This window comes from Alosa pseudoharengus, unplaced genomic scaffold, assembly GCF_046254945.1.
Source record: "Alosa pseudoharengus isolate Yale_2024_CS ecotype anadromous, Long Island Sound unplaced genomic scaffold, YU_APseudo_1.1 YU_APseudo_1.1_scf_5, whole genome shotgun sequence".
NCBI classification, from domain to species: domain Eukaryota; kingdom Metazoa; phylum Chordata; class Actinopteri; order Clupeiformes; family Clupeidae; genus Alosa; species Alosa pseudoharengus.
Genome location: NW_027468837.1, coordinates 26,348,668 through 26,365,753, shown reverse-complemented (window position 1 = coordinate 26,365,753; position 17,086 = coordinate 26,348,668). Strand labels below are relative to the sequence as shown.

At 39.7% G+C, this 17,086-nt stretch overlaps 1 protein-coding gene across 1 annotated transcript; it reads right to left on the bottom strand.

The window, feature by feature from the left end:
• Positions 1–655: 655 nt before the first annotated feature.
• On the bottom strand, positions 656–4,361 carry LOC143103985 (homeobox protein Hox-C13a-like). The gene is made up of 2 exons (XM_076267890.1): positions 3,698–4,361; positions 656–915 (listed from the first exon to the last, which is right to left on the bottom strand). Exons 1-2 carry the CDS (start codon positions 4,359–4,361, stop codon positions 656–658), a joined length of 924 nt encoding a protein of 307 aa, XP_076124005.1.
• Between the last annotated feature and the right edge of the window lie 12,725 nt (positions 4,362–17,086).

Below are 17,086 nucleotides of genomic sequence, written 5' to 3'. Positions count from 1 at the left end.
CTCGCTATATATAAACCAACTAAGAGATTGTGCATTAATACGTAGTTCTCTTTTAATATTCATTAATTGATAATCATTCCAGTTGCATGACAGACATATCCTTCACTGACAAAGAACAAATTATGAGAACCATAAAATATAAGCAATTTACAACCCCTGCCATTCGAGAATCTTATTTAAATAATAAATGCACGTAACTGTACAATTCCACATTAGCAGCCTCCCTCCACCCTTGGTACCAAACAAAAGACGATCACTGAAGAGAAGGTCTGTTTAAAGTTGAAGTGTCCTGTAACCAGAAATGGCTTGCACAATATCGAGAACAGCACTAGAATTCTCCACACAAACACTGGCAGTTCTATTCCCGGATCTGAGAAGAAATCCAGTAGGCTACATAATTCTCAAACTCTTCTTTCTGGGGAAAATATTAATTCGAAGCACCAGAGGGTTTGGGGGCATCCAACGCTGCGTCATACAGTCAACCTTCTCTAGTTTTGTCCTTGTTATCAACACACTTCGATTATGAACATGAAATCCAGATGATTAACTGACGCAAGCGACTGATGCGCATCAGATTTCGGATAAAATATAAATATTTAGTTCGTGTGGGTAATAAACATGGGCGTGAGTCGTCATGGCCGCTGGTAAAGAATGATCAGGTGGCATGCATGTGGGCATTTGTCTTGGATTTACAGATGAATTTCTTCTCTTTGACGCGACGGTTTTGGAACCAGATGGTAACCTGTCGCTCAGAGAGGTTGGTGGTTGCAGAGATCCGCCGTCGTTTGTCTTTGGTAATGAACTTGCTGGCCGCATACTCTTTCTCCAGCTCCTTTAGCTGGAGTTTGGTGTAGGGGACTCGCTTCTTGCGGCCTCGGCGGTAGCTGCTGACTTCAGGCTGAAGTGGCACCACGTCTGCAGGAGGAAAGCGCAAGAGATATTAATGCATGTTTGGCCATTAAACAAGTGAACAAACAAAAAAAACAAGTGAAATAACCATCTACTTAACCACAATAAATAAACAACTAACAATGTATGTGATATAACGATAAATAGACAGAATACCTCACTATTAAGGCCATCTGAAAGGTTCTTATATTATGTGGCTGGCATTGGCCAATTTAATGATTATCAAATGAAGGCAAAATCACTATTTGGCCTGACATTGGTATGAAGTCAGTATTTATCAAAAGAACGGCTGTATATATATTCCTTACATTAACGTTTTAAACTAGGCTAATAATGTGCCTCGAAGCAAACAGGGAGTATGGAAGTGATTCACTGTGAACTTCTATGATTGATAGCGATGTTGAAAACGCACAACGCTTTTGGGGTGATGTCGAGACGAGGAGGGTGGAGGCAGGTGGCGGTAAACTAGTTGACGTCAATACTAAAGTTTGACGCAGACATACTAACCATATAATTACTTAGATCATAAGATCAACAAATTATCCTTTGTGTGGTATCATTCAAATAATCTACTAAATTTGGTCTCAAGATATGGATTCACAGGTTACAAGGCAGCAGGCCTACACACGGGTTATACAGTTATTCAACGTGCCGCCTTCATCATCCAAAAATATTTCACTGAGGGGTATTTTCTTAGCCTTGCTGACGCCAATCAATGGAAATCATGCATTCATTTGAATACACAAATAGGTCGCAATAGGACTTCCAGGCCTACACACCATAGACCTACCTACATCTATGGCCTACAGTTGACAGAAATCGGTTCTAATCTAAATTCCGCTTATTCTAATAAATATGGGTGTACATGCTAAGAGTATTGAGTTCCTATACATTAATATACCTAGTTGCTATTACGCACCATCACGTTATTTTGAACAAACTAAGGTCACGATTATCACCAGTGTTTATAAAACAATGCTTATTATGTGCAAGAACTACTGATTCTTCTTTATTTGCTATCCTTACTGCAATCATTAAAAGTATATATTTCAGTCAGTTAAAGAGTGGATCAGCGGAGCAGGGGAAATTAACTGGCATTGTTTATGAGGGCATGTACAACCGTTAATAGGACAGTCTTACTGAAGACAATGGAGAAGAAAACTATAGCCTATTAAAATGACGACCGACCGCGGGGAATGCTCTAGTATTTGGAAAGGGTCCAATTTAAAAAACTGAGATTTGATTACTTTCAACATCTATCAAGAATGTTATCCAGGATATTATTTGTGTGATACGTGTTGATATGAAACGTTATTAAACGGACAATTATTGAATGTGTTTATTACTATTAATATGTGCATTATTATTCCTTGTGGAACTGAAGACGACTAACAGGAGCAAAGCTGACGTGTCTTAAACGTTAACTAGATCATGAGTGATAAGCCAATCAACCCTGGAATCTGGGAGCTATTCTTAACAAGATGGAACGTGAAACCGATATTCTGAAATAGAATTTGTCATCCAATAGGACCAAATGGCCTTTGCATTCATTGCATGGGAAGCTCCTGCGTTAGCCGCATGGTGGAAACATTCAGCTGATGTGGGTGACTGACTGAAGACCTATGCAAAATACTTTCATTCTGTGACAACCTATGCATTTACACTGTATGCGCGCGCGCTCATACGCGCACATACACACACAGTCGTATAGGGACACGCACACATGCACGCGCTCGCGTACACGCGCACACACAATTCACATATGTACCTCTACAGAGAAGACTCGCATATACTGCAGTTTCAATAATAGGCTACCCCAATAGCCATGGGCATGTGGACAAATCTTGCCATACGCACGGAGACTGGTGGTGACGTTGAACAAAAACAAATGATAAAATTACGTAAAATGCATCAAAGGAGATCTGTGGCCTCCGCTGAACGATTACATCTGCAGCTGAGAGCTGAAGGGACTGTGGATGGCTTTCTGCCACCACTCCCAGAGACATGACAGTCCGCACACAGAGATTTACTGAGCCTGAGCAAACAGTGCTCGCAATATTACCTGCTAGGGCAACGCTATGCCATCGTATTCTCACGGGCTGTCCAAATACCAGAAGGTTATTATCAATATAATGACGAGGCTGTGAATATGGTATTACATTTCAGTACTACAGTGACAGATTATTGACCAACTGATCCTCTTGTTTATTACAATGGGCTTGTGATTAAACAAATACGAGAACTCAGCTGTCCACCTTTATACAAAGTCCCCTTTTTTGCTAAGTTAGTCTGACCACGAGGGCTCTCTATTAAAATACAGTTTTGTAACATTCAGCTGGAACTGTTGTGGTCGATACCCCTTCCATGCGTATTAGGCCACGGAAAACACTGTTACCCTTCCCTGCTCGCGACATAAATAAGAAAAATGCGTGTACAAATGATAATGGCCAATACTGTATTTTGGCACACATTCTGTAACTGACAACTAAAGATCATATAGAAAAGAGACTTTGCACTATTAACTTAACATGAATCTCTACAATTACATAAATTACTGGCGTTAAAGATAAAGTGACGTTACCGAGGCCGCCCGAGAATTTGTGATGCATGAATATACATGTACACAAATGCATGAAAACGCGTTAGTATGATGCATTTACGCACACATATCCACCCATATTATTTGTTTACTCAGTACTCTATCGATAACATTATTTGACAACAACAAACTAGCAATTATAGTGTGTATGTAACATTGAACACTGAATATTTAGCTTTTGTTGCCTACCTGGAAATGGAGACTTCCAGAGATGGGTCGACTGAGTTTGCTCCTTGGAACAATACACCTGGCCATCCCATCCGTTCGACAGAGCCCAATGTTGGTAACCGTCCATAGGAATCAAAGTTTCATGTCTCGGCTCTGGGTGCGTGCTGATTCCCGGAACAACTGACACGTCCAAATAACCCGGGACAGTTTGGTAAGAGCTGGCGAAGCTCGGGTAAAAGGCGAATTCCTTGGCTCGGCTGGAGAGCTCCTCTGTGGGCAGTGCTGCGCTCGGCTCCGTGTACTTTTCGGCAGGGTGATAAGAGCATGGCTTCTGCTGCAGGTTGACGTTGTGCGAGTGAGACAATCGGCACCCGTAGTAAGGGCTTCCAAATGGATAGCCATAGCCCAGCGAGGCGCTCGACGAAGTTTGTGGGGCAGGGCACTGTCGCCCGGCGTCTTGCGAAGGTAGGTCGGGGTACACGGAGCCCTGGTGGGTAGCAATGCTCCCGGAGTGACGGCCAAGTGCCGGGTGCGAGATGAGATCCCTGCAGTGGGTCGCAGGGCAATTCCCGCTCAGTCCCTCCATGGATTGGTTTTTATGTGGATTATTTTCATTCGGACTTTTTTCATACACGTACATCAAGGTGTCCGCCCAGCATGGATGCAGGACCAGCGAAGTCGTCATATCACGGGCTGCCGATGCTTTTTAAAAGTCGACTACTCCAAGACGGACACCTCACTTCCAAGCTCATTTTTTCACGCTACACGCATGCGCAGCCGAAGCTCTTGGAAGTGTCCAGTTCATTATTAAGACTAGGTATTCGGCCGACATGTGAGATAACAAGACCAACGTGAGCCTACGTTAGGGGGTGGGGGCCAGGGCAGCGAATCATCCCTTTAAATCACATTTAGAACCACATTAGCAACTGCACTTCCAAGTGTTGTGAGCCCATTCATTGGCTAAGGTATAAAGACGCGTATGTCCTTAAAGGGAACGTGTAAAACCTGCAATAGCCTGCGGAAGGAGGCCAAGTGCTCGTCACATTTGTCGAATCTGAGGGAAAGTTAAAAACAAAAACATACGAATGTTTGATATAGGTTTTCATTAAAATCGCCTTGATGGGCCTATGGACTTCATTCGTCTTAATTACCAAGTAATTATAAGATAATAATACATGACATTTTAAACAAGCTCGAACGTGATTTGGGATTAAATTAAATCCAAGTTGCTCCAATAAACACATAGCCTACAAGAAAATGGGGCGACTTCTCAAAATGCTCTCTACAAAATCAGGTGAAACGTGTTCAGTCCCGCAAGAATTCCTTGTAAAGGCACTATGATCCTGTTTGATACAAGGTAGGCTGTTATGCCCTTTTCAGTGATGATACAAACATATTTTTCAGATGAACGGCAATTGCATCAATATTTTTTAACTAAAACGAGAGAGAAATGTATGTAGGCAAATGCAATTGTTATCGGAAACAACCATAACGTTAGACGCCCATTGCTTCGATGTGGGGCAAGATAAATATCTATATATGTATGCACAAGAATGAGTAAAAATGCAGCTTATATCAAACTGGGAGCATATGAAATACAGTAATTTTCAGGTGACACTGCGTCGGTGGAAATCTGTGAAATACCATATTTAAAAACTTGATTTCAGAATCATCAGATAGGCTACATGTCTGAAACTTGCGGATAGACCTAAGGCTGCCTGACATACTGGCATAGTTTGGTACGTAAAAATATAGGCCGAGGAGAAATATAGGTTTGAGGAAACACATTACAATAATGGAACAATAATTCGAGGTCAGAAATAGACTACTAGAAGATTGGGACATTTTCTTCATCAAATTAAGTTAAAACTACAATGCGTAGCCTACAGATTATCATATGGAACACACATTCTGCTCATTTATAATTTCGTAAACCTTAGTAGGCTACGTTTTCTAATCACTTCATGAGTAAAATTACAGGCCATTTTAGTCATCTTAGGATAAATGCAGGGCGTAGGTTGAGTAGCCCCGCCGCTTTTGAATATTTCTCTAACTACTGGATATAAAAATACAATAATGCACTATAACTATTAACTAGGATCGCACTTGTACGACCAAAGGAAAAGCAGCCATTTTCGGCCAGTAGTGTAAACAGCTCACAAATATTGACCATTCGCCCAAATGGCATCTGCCAGGAAGTCCAAGGTCAAGGTAGAAACGCAGACAAACAGGGTCGTAATCAGTCTAGACAGACAAGAATGAACTTCACACTCGCATTGTCGAGTTTACGTGCAAACTCAGTGTAATTAGAGAGGGCTTTCAATTGTGCTTCCGAGAGCAAGAGAGAGAAAACTTGACTAAAACAAAATGTGTTTGCTACCTAAAAAAGTTAATAACCAACAATGACTATTCGTATATCGTGTGTATATCGTCGTCTAGTTTTTAGAATATCTTATACTGCTACAAGACCATCTATGTGAGAAGTTACGTTTTTGTACTATATTTTAATGGCGTCTAAGTAGCAATGTCCATTGTTAAAAACGCATTCTTTGGCGATAGTAATAATATACTGACTCAGAGCACAGAAAAGCGCCTCATAGTGTGGGGTATAACGCCAAAAAGAGATGCCAGTCATAACTAATGTTAAAACAGGTTTGATGAAAAGTATTCAGCATAGCCTACAGATCTCTGACAATGACACCATCCAAACTAACTTTCACTTTAAGACCCTCACTGTAAGAATATTCACGGAAATATTTTTTTGCTGACTCGCCCAGACCAACCAACAAACACACAAGTTTTGTTTTTCACCGTCAAAAATATTACAATGACACCTGAAAATAAATCATAAATCCAAAGGGTCCAGTAGATTTGGGCCCAAACTGTGCAACATAAGCTCTCCTATTTAGCACTTCCCATAGCATATTTGAAATAGGCCTACGTGTGCAATGTAGTAGTCTATATAAATATATACTATAACCAAATGCATGTTCATGTCTCAAAAAAAGCAAACAGAAGACAACTTACAATAACTAAACTATTTCCATAATCAGACTTAGTACTTGGACCATTGCAGTAATGACCATCCCCCTCCCACACCAACAACAATTCTGATTTAGGGTTAGAAGGACTCTGCACAGGTTCAGAATGCATACCTAATAATGTATCATTTTGTGCTACAGGCTACATTAGACATAACAAGGCTGCATATTTGCATGACAAGATTAATATTATTAGGGACACTCGAAATATAACCGGTATATAACCTCGCGTCTGTCCGATGCAAAACAAATCGAATTCTGAATATTCTATGCAGATATTACGTGCAGTAGTATTTATAACTTGTATTGATCTGTGGCAAAAAAAAAATCCTCTATTTGAATATCCCACTTTGCTCTTTAGCGTGCATTTACATTTATCCAAATGTCTAAAATCATCAACTGCAGTTCAGATCCCATTATTCATAGTGAAAATTACAACTGGTAAGATAGATTCCAACATTTCTACCAAAGTTGGTGTTTTCCCAATTCAGGCTTGTTGTAAGATCAACATGTTGAGAATAAATTACTAAAGGGGAGAACGTTTTTGTTTGTGTTCAGATAAAGCGGCTGTCAATTGCTGTATAAAAACTCAGATTCAGACTGCATACCTGGCACTTCATCTTGCTGCTATGCACTGACACCACACGACTGCATACTCCAGTGCTGGGATTAACGTAATTAAGAACACTCTTTATAAATTGCCTACTTGTGTCTGTCCGTCGCTAAAAGCAAACATTCGGAATGGTACAACACTAAATACAGCAGTGTTTATAACGCACGCTGAATTGATCTGTGGTAAGAACCCTCATTTGACACTTTAGCATATTTGCATTCATCGACATGTGTATAGATCCTTTAGATGCAAACAAAATCCATTGGGCCTCAGATGACATTCAGCTTCTAGTGAAAACCATATTCATATCCATATTACTATTCATAGATATATATTTGTATATAAGATCCATTATAATAGTTTTTTTTTTGTTCCAATTCAGGATAGTTGTACGATCTGCCAAATGTTTGGATCAAGTAACTCAGAGGACACAGAACGTATTTTAGTTGTGTACAAGGGACGCTGCTGTTATTTGCTGTACAGAATCAGCTCAGGTGCACCTATATCTGTGCGCAACAGTAGGCTATGGAACCCTAATAGAAGGGTGCCCCCTCTCTCTGTAGGCTACATATTTCAGTATGCGCGTGTATATCTACCTAAATATTATCCGGCTGACACAAGAGGTATAAATAACACTAAATGCCGACATCAAAAGGAGTTGAATTTTCTTTAAATATTCAACAGTAGTCGAAAAACATCCATATAAAATGGGAAGACGCACCTAAGAGCACTGTGGCCACTGAGCAAACATTTAGTTTAGTTAGATTTCAGGTCATGGCAGAAAGCCATGACACTTCGTTAGTGCTATCCAGTCATATAGCAACCCCCACCCCCCCCCCCCCCTTTTGCTACAACCCCATCAACCGTAATTTGTCATTTTGGATGCAATAGGTTCACGTAGCCTATCTATTGGACCATGCACTTGTGATTTGACATTGGGATGAGATGTTGACCGCTTCAGACACTAATACCGATGAATGCAACAACATACACTGTTGTTGGCTTGCGTTTTGTTGTGGGGTAGGCCGTCTGTGGGTCTCTTCAAGGTCAAGGTGCAAGAAGCTGTCTGGCACAATGGACATTTTCAGGGGGGGCTTGTCTTGTGGTTGGAGAAGAAGAAAGTGCAGTCTAGTTTTCCATCGAAACACGAGAAAAGCAAAGACGCACGTTTAATGCCAACACTGCAAATAACACGTGGGCGGCAGGAATGGACCAGGCTCCTCATCTCATGAGAGATTTTTTCCCGGAGCTCAGTTAGTTGGGCGTTCATAGTTCTGCGGCTCCATAAGTAGGCTCCAACCCACCAAATTTTGCATTCCAATTTATCAGCCAACCGCTCTTAGCATGGGAGTGAATATATGACTACAAGCTAGTCATGCTGTCAAAAGCCTTGACGCACAAGAAAAGTAACTTTTAAGAGAGAATGAGGAACGGGATATGAATACCTTATGTTCATATCGTGAGCGTGACTAGCATTTTCCTGAATGCAAGACACTCTACCTGTATAAGAAAGACGTATAATATGTGTGGGTTAGGACGTTTGTATGCCTAGTCTAATTTTGCCTTGATATAACTCTGGTTCGAACTTGAGGCATTGAATAAACATACTGACAACCATAAACAATGAGAAGTTAATACACAAAATCAATCAATACACAAAATCTTATTACTGTAGTCTGCCATTTGCATGGGGAACTATTGTTGGGAATTACAGCAAGTGAATTTAGAATGGTAAATTCTCAACCGTAAGCATGACCACATCCTTGAGCGACAATGGGCAGGGTACTCAAAACAGAGCTAAAACAAATGCAAGTGCGAAATGGGTCACACACAGAGCCAAATCTAGTACTGATCTAGTGCTGGTGCGTGGTGACAGAACCTAGTCAATCTTAATTGTTTGCACCTTTGGACTAAGTAAGACTAAGTATAATAGAAAACCCAACTGTAGTCAATTAATTGCGCAATGCACACATCAGCAAAATATAGCGAATAATTTTGTAAACCAAATTGTTGTTCCGTTCTATCAGTCATCTCAAATCGTTGTATAATTCCGATAAACACATTACACGTTTGGGGAATCTTTAGAATGCCATTTAGCATAATAGTAGTGCCTTTAACCCTGCAAGTGATTTTGTCAATCTAAATGTGTATCGAGTAGCCTACTGTGTAGACATAAGGGCTGTGTTTTAATTTGGTCAAGGACAATTAAAAGTGCAATAATGATACCACTGTACACTGTTTTTTTCTCCAAGAATATTGTCATAGTGCGGATACGCTCATATTTACCGTGACTGTTATAAAGTAAATACTCTATAAATGAAGGAACGTCTGGCGTCGTGAAAACAGCAGAAACGGCAGCAGTGGTAGCAGAAGGATCAAGTTGTTGGTATGCACTTGGGTAACATGGCAGTTCAGGGGGCCACTCCACATATGTGTAATATATAGGCCCATTAAAACATGAGCAGGTATTACTTCAATCAGAATAGTGCCAAAAACCTGGCGAGCCTAATATACACACAGATATAGCGCATTTCACTCCATCCCGCCACGCAAGGGGATACAAGGATAGAGCACAAACATCATGGAAGATGCTAGTTTACTTAGTAGTAGCCTACTTGATACGCATTCAGTTAAATATAGCTGAAGGCATACAGGCGGGTTATGGTATTCGATAACTCTGCCTTAACTCACTATTCCTTGCCACATACCACAGTTGAATGGAGAGACTGAATATGTTCGGCAGATGCGACATGGAATTCAACTGTATCTTGAGCACGGGGATACAATCAATGCATAATAGGCTAATAATAATAATAATAATAATAATAATAATAATAATAATGTCACTTCATATCAACCATTACAGTAATGTACACTTTAATCAAACGTATTAAACATCTGTATGACACCATTAGCAGTACAGCAACCCTGTGTGTGATGTGCTTTGCATCCAAGGACATCCTTCCACAAATAGCCTATTTGCATGTATTTGCTTAGTAGACGCTTTTGTTAAAAACAGCTACTCATGGAGAAAAAAGAATGCCAATTACAAGGTGAGCAAGGCTGAATAATTTCCATATCGCCAGACTGAAGATGTAGCTATCTATATAGTCTACATATAAACAAAATATGAGTCAAATTGCGAAATAAATGAAATTGACGTTTCTTAAGTGATTTGCTGATTTCTGTGGACTGAAATAGGAGTTTACACATATTGAATATAAAACACCGAACGGTTTATTCAGGGTCTTGACTGTCGGCTTTAATGGTGCATTGGTGAAAATGGCGCGTCGTCTCGCCTGCAGACCTGTCTCAACAGCAGAAGTCCAAGTTCAAGTTAAAGCGGCCGTCTGTCCAGACGCTTGGGCACTCGCCAGCCCTTTTCAATTAGTCCATCGCCTGCATAGACCCATTCCAGTTCTATGAATTGCACTGAATACAAGCAACTCTCGCTACTGGCAAATAGTCCATAGGTTGCACATAGCTATAATCCTGTTTTTATTTTTGAATCTTTATAATTAATTGTTATTTGACCGAGATGGAACGCGGAGACTCCAGACCATTGAGGTAATTGCATAATACTGAATTCGTTAATGAACATCGCAGGCTACAGGAGAGATTGCGGAGATTATGAGTTTTTGATAACATATTTGCCTTTTGTAAACAATATATCTAACCGATAGAATCTAGCAATTCCACCGGTAATACACGACAAGGAAGAGCAGTTGCAGAGGGACGCAATGAGCAATAATACCCTACAAAACAACATTTGAATTTGATATACGTTTCGTCACATTTGAAGACAGGGTTTGCAAACACTGCAGCAAAAAACAAATTAGGTTCTGTCCCATCTCCTTTAATCATGAATTATTCTCGGGCCTGCAAATATCCTTTACGAAGTTATATGTAGCCTAATGCACACAGAATGGCAGACTCGAATATGGTTAACATTTATCAAATTGTCATACATCAATACACACAAATATCTAACAGACTTAAAGTTACGTCAAGGATGAAAAGTTCTCTGGTGGTTAGCATTTTCCCTATTCTTAACAATATTGTTTCTAAGTCACGCCCGTGAAGGACAGAGCGCTTTTCAAATGATCTAAAAATGAACAAGGTATGGTCTGGTCTAGTATAATATAATTACGAAAACATGAATAAACTATCGGGAAATCAGTGATGCAATAACGGTGTGCAAGGACGCTTAAACTGCACAGGAATGCGGAAGATCCACAGTGTAACCCTGGTGTGTAAAAAAACAGCCAATGGGACGATATCATTACAACCCATGTCAACATTAAAGCGATATAAAACATTTCCTAAGGGGTATGTTTGGAGTCGTACCGCTCCACGCTTGTGGAAAGAAACAGATTTCATAAAACGCGAGGATACATTTGTTTAAGTGGCGAAGCCCTGGCCCAGAGCTTCACTTCTAACCTGCAATGGAAGCTTGTTAAACATTTAAAAGTAGGCTTATGGTTATTTTTTAGGAGCCGCTTAGGGAAGTGAATTGGAAGTTAATGTCAGGGTGTAGTTTGACTTTAAGGATCCGAGTGACGCGCCTGATCCAAGTGTGTCAATTGATCGCTCGCAAAGCGTGGCCTCCAAGTCCAAGAGAGCACAATAATTAAAGTGGACCAAGGCTCATCTTAAGCAGTCATCTGATAAAAAAGTTGAAGAAGGATGGGGACTACAAGGGTGCTGCAGTGCAAATGTGTGTGTGTGTGAGAAGATCACTGGCTTTTGTTCAAAAACATGCTATTATTACTGTCCATGACACCAAACCTTCATGTGAAAGGGGGGAAGTAAAAATGACTTTAGGCTACACATAAATGTACCAGGGCATAGTAAATGTTATGCAGGGCGCACAAAAGAAATGGGCGATACGGTGAATCTCTAGAAAGCTGCTTACACCCTACAAAAAAGCACTGCAGGACAGCAACATTACTAAGTAACGTAATATGAAACCCTGGCACATATACCTAAACGGGAATAGGCATTTCAAACTGAGATGGTTAAGGCCTTAGAGAGCAAGACTTCCATCATGGAAAAATCCAGAGTCAGGCTCCCAAGGGCCCTGATTCTGTCTTACTGACAGACAGGGATAGGAACTCTACGAATCCAGCTCATGAAAACGTGCACTGAAAATCTGTTAGCAATAGTCCACAGGATTAAAGCTCTTTGTTGTACCCTGCCTTATACCCTCCCATTTTGTTTCCCTCCTGATCAAGCCAAACGCTTTACCTCAAGTAATTACACTAATGAGCAAAGGCTGGCTTCTAACTTCAATTAGATGAATCACTGGTGAAACACCAGTGAAAAGCCCAAAGAATATTTATATTTTAAAAAAGGGGTGGTAAGGCAGTTTGGAGAGTTGGGATTAAGCCCAATACTGCTGGAGCTGATAATGGTGATAAAGATGAAGTGGGAGTTACTGTGGTGACTGCAGCTTTCTTGTGGTTTTGTTTCACAGTGCTGTTTTAGCACAATGGTTTCATCCTGTCAACTCTCCCTCCCCACGCTATCACTCCCTTTTTATCATTTATTCATATGTCCTTATTGCCTTGGACTTTGGGTAATTTGATAATCTCATCATCTTTCTCACTTTGATTTGAATCATTCATCACCTTATTTGACTGCAGAATGTTCGGCTTTAATCACTATATATGAAGTCGAATGCTGTCCACTGTGAAGACTCAAACATGCTGTTGACTTGGGGCCATTGCAAATGTCTTGAGGCTAGTGTTGTTGGTATGTTGAGATTTCAGCTGTTTGAAGAGAAGAGCCCATTTTCACCTTCAACATTCCCAACAAGGTCATACAGCAGAGCTAGCAGCCTAAGCATTAGCTCAAGACTGACGATGAAACTGAATTGTATTTAAATGTGATATAAAAGATGCAGATAAAAGATTAAAACATGTCAGATTTCAGATTGATAGTCAGAATCGAAACAGGACCATGACATCTGATAAATCGAGCAATTTGGGATATGCCCAAAGATTTAACCGCTTTAGTAAAACATATATAATGTAGTAGAATTAACCGCTTACACCTTACCCGACTAACAATCAAACATAGCTGAAAACACCCCAAAAAAGATAAAGAATAAAACAAATTTCCTTCTTCTCCCTTTTTGTCCTACGGAGGCAAGTTAACATGTAAATAAGGATATCATGGCATAGAGATTCAGTATTGCGGTCTACAGGCGTCTCAGGCGCCTGCTAAATATTCAAATTAGAGTTCTCAGGGATCAAAGTTCAAGTTCAAGATTGATCCATTCCAGACAGAGCTAAAGGCGCATGCGGCACAGGGTAGGGGAAAAAAACAGTCGCTGTTAGCCGACTAAAAATCCAGCCCTTCTTTCGATAAAACTACTATAAACTATACAGAGCACATACAAGGCGAAATAAAAGAACGGAGTCCTAGTTTCTATTCCGCAGCATTATTCCATCACTACAAACGCTATGCTTTATCGATCTTTGCAAGTCTATATGACGGATGCAGTCCAAACTGAATATTAAATCATTCGGTAGCCTAATTTGTCAATGAATATGATGAACATTCCTGACGATATCAATTCAGTATTAAAAATGTAGACTGAAATTTGTAATCTCGTACTGCAGTCTACATTTTTAATACTGAATTGATATCGTCACGAATGTTCATCATATTCATTGACAAAGTGTCACATCACCTATAGCCTAATTTAACAACTACAGTAGCCTGTAAAACAAGGATTTTCTTGCAATCATCGAAGGAAAGTTAATTAAAGAATTACCACGAATATCCAGGACGTCATCAAAACACTTCAAAATCATTGAGTATTCCCGATTATTTTTGACAAGTCTGCCTCGACCATCGAGTGCAAATCAGCCTATATTTGGGCTAAAAAAATAAGTAGCAGCCTATTGTTTCATTAATGCGCACGTATGCGTTGTTACAAATAAAAGCCATTATAATCATAACATTTTTATAAAAAAAACAGGTGATGATAAACGTATATATATTGCATATTTCAATCATGTAAAGCGTTCTATGGAGCTGCTGAGATCAGTCTCTTTTGGCAAATAAACCGAATGAATCGTGTCTGTATTTTTTTTTTCTTGACACCAAGTAGCCTACACAACCTATAGAATTCTTCACAACTAAACACTAGATGGAATAGGCTACAACAACTTGACCGATTCTTTAACTGACCACATTAGCATGTTTGGCATCAGTGTGGCATTTTTTCTCAAGATATTTTGAATAATATTACTTTGCCTTAAACAAACATGGAATATCTATTCAACAAGCTATATTTAAAACAGTACTTGACATATTCTGTATTGATAACCTGGAGTCACTTGTTTAACATTATATAGTTATTATATTATAATCCGAAGTATTGCGAAACAATTTAAGGACAACTTTTCGACTAGGAGAAAAGCACAGAAAGGTGTACTTCTGTGCATTGTTCCTCATCGTAAATGGATGTCTGTAAGACATGTGTCGTATCGAATGATACAAAATAAGGACTTGCACCATAGAAAACCTATAGTGTTCTATTTCTATTTATACATGTACACACTGTAATTACACTTATACATAGTCATATTCTACTGATCTTTGTACTATTCATCCTGCACATACACTTATTTTTACTACTCGTATAATGTTACTATTACTACACTGCAACGGTACTGTTACTACACTGCACATATCTGTACATACTGTACATATCTGTCTACGGTTCATACTGAATATCTATATTTATTGTTTTTCTTATAATATATTACTGTTAATACACTGCATATATCGATATTATTCTTACTACTCTTATGTTACTGCTACTACACTGCGCATGTTGTCTATCTATTCTGCTCTTATAAGGTTACTGCTAATACACTGCACATATTAATAGTTAATTTATATTACTGTAAACCATCCCACCATCTTAACTGTATAGGCTACTAATGTCTACACACTATACCTTAGACTGTATGCGCCACCTATGTGTAGGCCTATATCACATTGCACTGTTCTGCTTTATTGCATTTCTGGTAAACTGGATTTCGTTGTCTCTGTACATCAAAGTTGAATCCAATACCAATCTAATTTATGCATTAATTATAACGTGGACATTTCTATAGCCTAGCTAAATGCACCGCGCGAATACTGCGAAATAGCGAGCATATTCTCAAAGGGAGCTATGGATGTCACATTCTCAAAGACAATGTCAATAGATTATCGTGAAGCTGTATGACAAAATGTAATTATATGTATGGTTGGCGAGTTCCTCCGTCACTGTAAAGTGTTTTTGTTCATTGATAAAGCGCTATATAAAATGCAAGTTATTGTTGCCGTTTGTGGTAGCAACACCCCGGCACGTTTAATAAGAGGCAAAGATCTGTGGTGCTTATAAGATGGAACCATTGTGAATGCGCAGAATATACACATACCACTGCAATGCCAGTGACTCATATACCAAGGCCGTTACGCAGCCGAAGTGGGCATACGCGCAATGAACAGTAACTCCATGACAACCAAACATACTGAGACATAGGGGGTATTACAATCACTGCCCATCAAGTATGCTGCAAGTGGTGTCCCGGATGCAGGTACGGGAACTGTGTTCCCCATTACTTTAACAGAAAAGAAACAAAATGTTTAGATGTTTTAAACACCTCAATGTCAACCATCGACACAAGCTATTTAATGTTGAAGTTTATGCCTAGTTGAATACAAAACTATGACAAATCAGCTATTTTTAATCTATCGCTCCTTGCTCTCCATCCATCACATCTGTCTACCTTACAAGAACCTAGACGATTCACTCCCTAGAAGTCATAAGAACACCGCCACAAGACAACCCCCACCACACACACAAACAAAAATTACTGTTCCCATCTAAATCGTCAAGCACACCAACGAAGTAGAGTCGTCCACCATTCAGACATAGGCTGTGTTCATACAACAAAAAGCGAATATGGAAATAGCGTTGAATAAGACTCAATCTAAAACTCACTCAAGCAGGCCAAGGTCGTAGAGACAAAACAATTGAAGTTTAATAAAAACATTACGGATGAAAACTGAACTGGTAAAATATGTTATGGCTTCTTTACGCTGCAAAATTATGTGTGCAAGTATGTGGTAGCAAACACCCCGACACGTCTAATAAGAGGCAAGGATCCGTGGTGCAAGATGGAACAATAAAATATGCGAATAACATACACATTGAGCTGTATTGCTATAGTGACTCAATTTTATTATCAGTGTTTAAATACCAAGGCCGATACGCAGCCGAAGTGGGCATAAGCGCAATGAATAGTAACTTCATGATACCCAAACATACTAAGACATAGGGGACATTACAATCACTACACCTTTATCTATGCGATAGAACATGGAATATGGTGCAAAAGGCGCAACTTCAAGTATGCTGTAAGTGGTGTCCCGGATGCAGGTACGGGAACTGTGTTCCCCATTACCTTAACATAAAATAAATTAAATGTTTAGATGGTCCCTGAAGAAGCCTCGAAATGTACAGGCCTTAAGCTGTAGATATTACCAACATGTGATCCCTTTCATATATCTCGTGCCTGTGACATTAGTATCAAGAGAGTACTATCAATAAGCACGCACCAATTAAGCTATTTTACCCCGACTGGCATGTAAAAACACTTAAGTAATATAAGGCAGGCGACGCAGTGTCAATTATGCTGCGCAAAGGGTTGAGCCTGTCTGCTGCGACTCCCTTGAAAACATTGATTT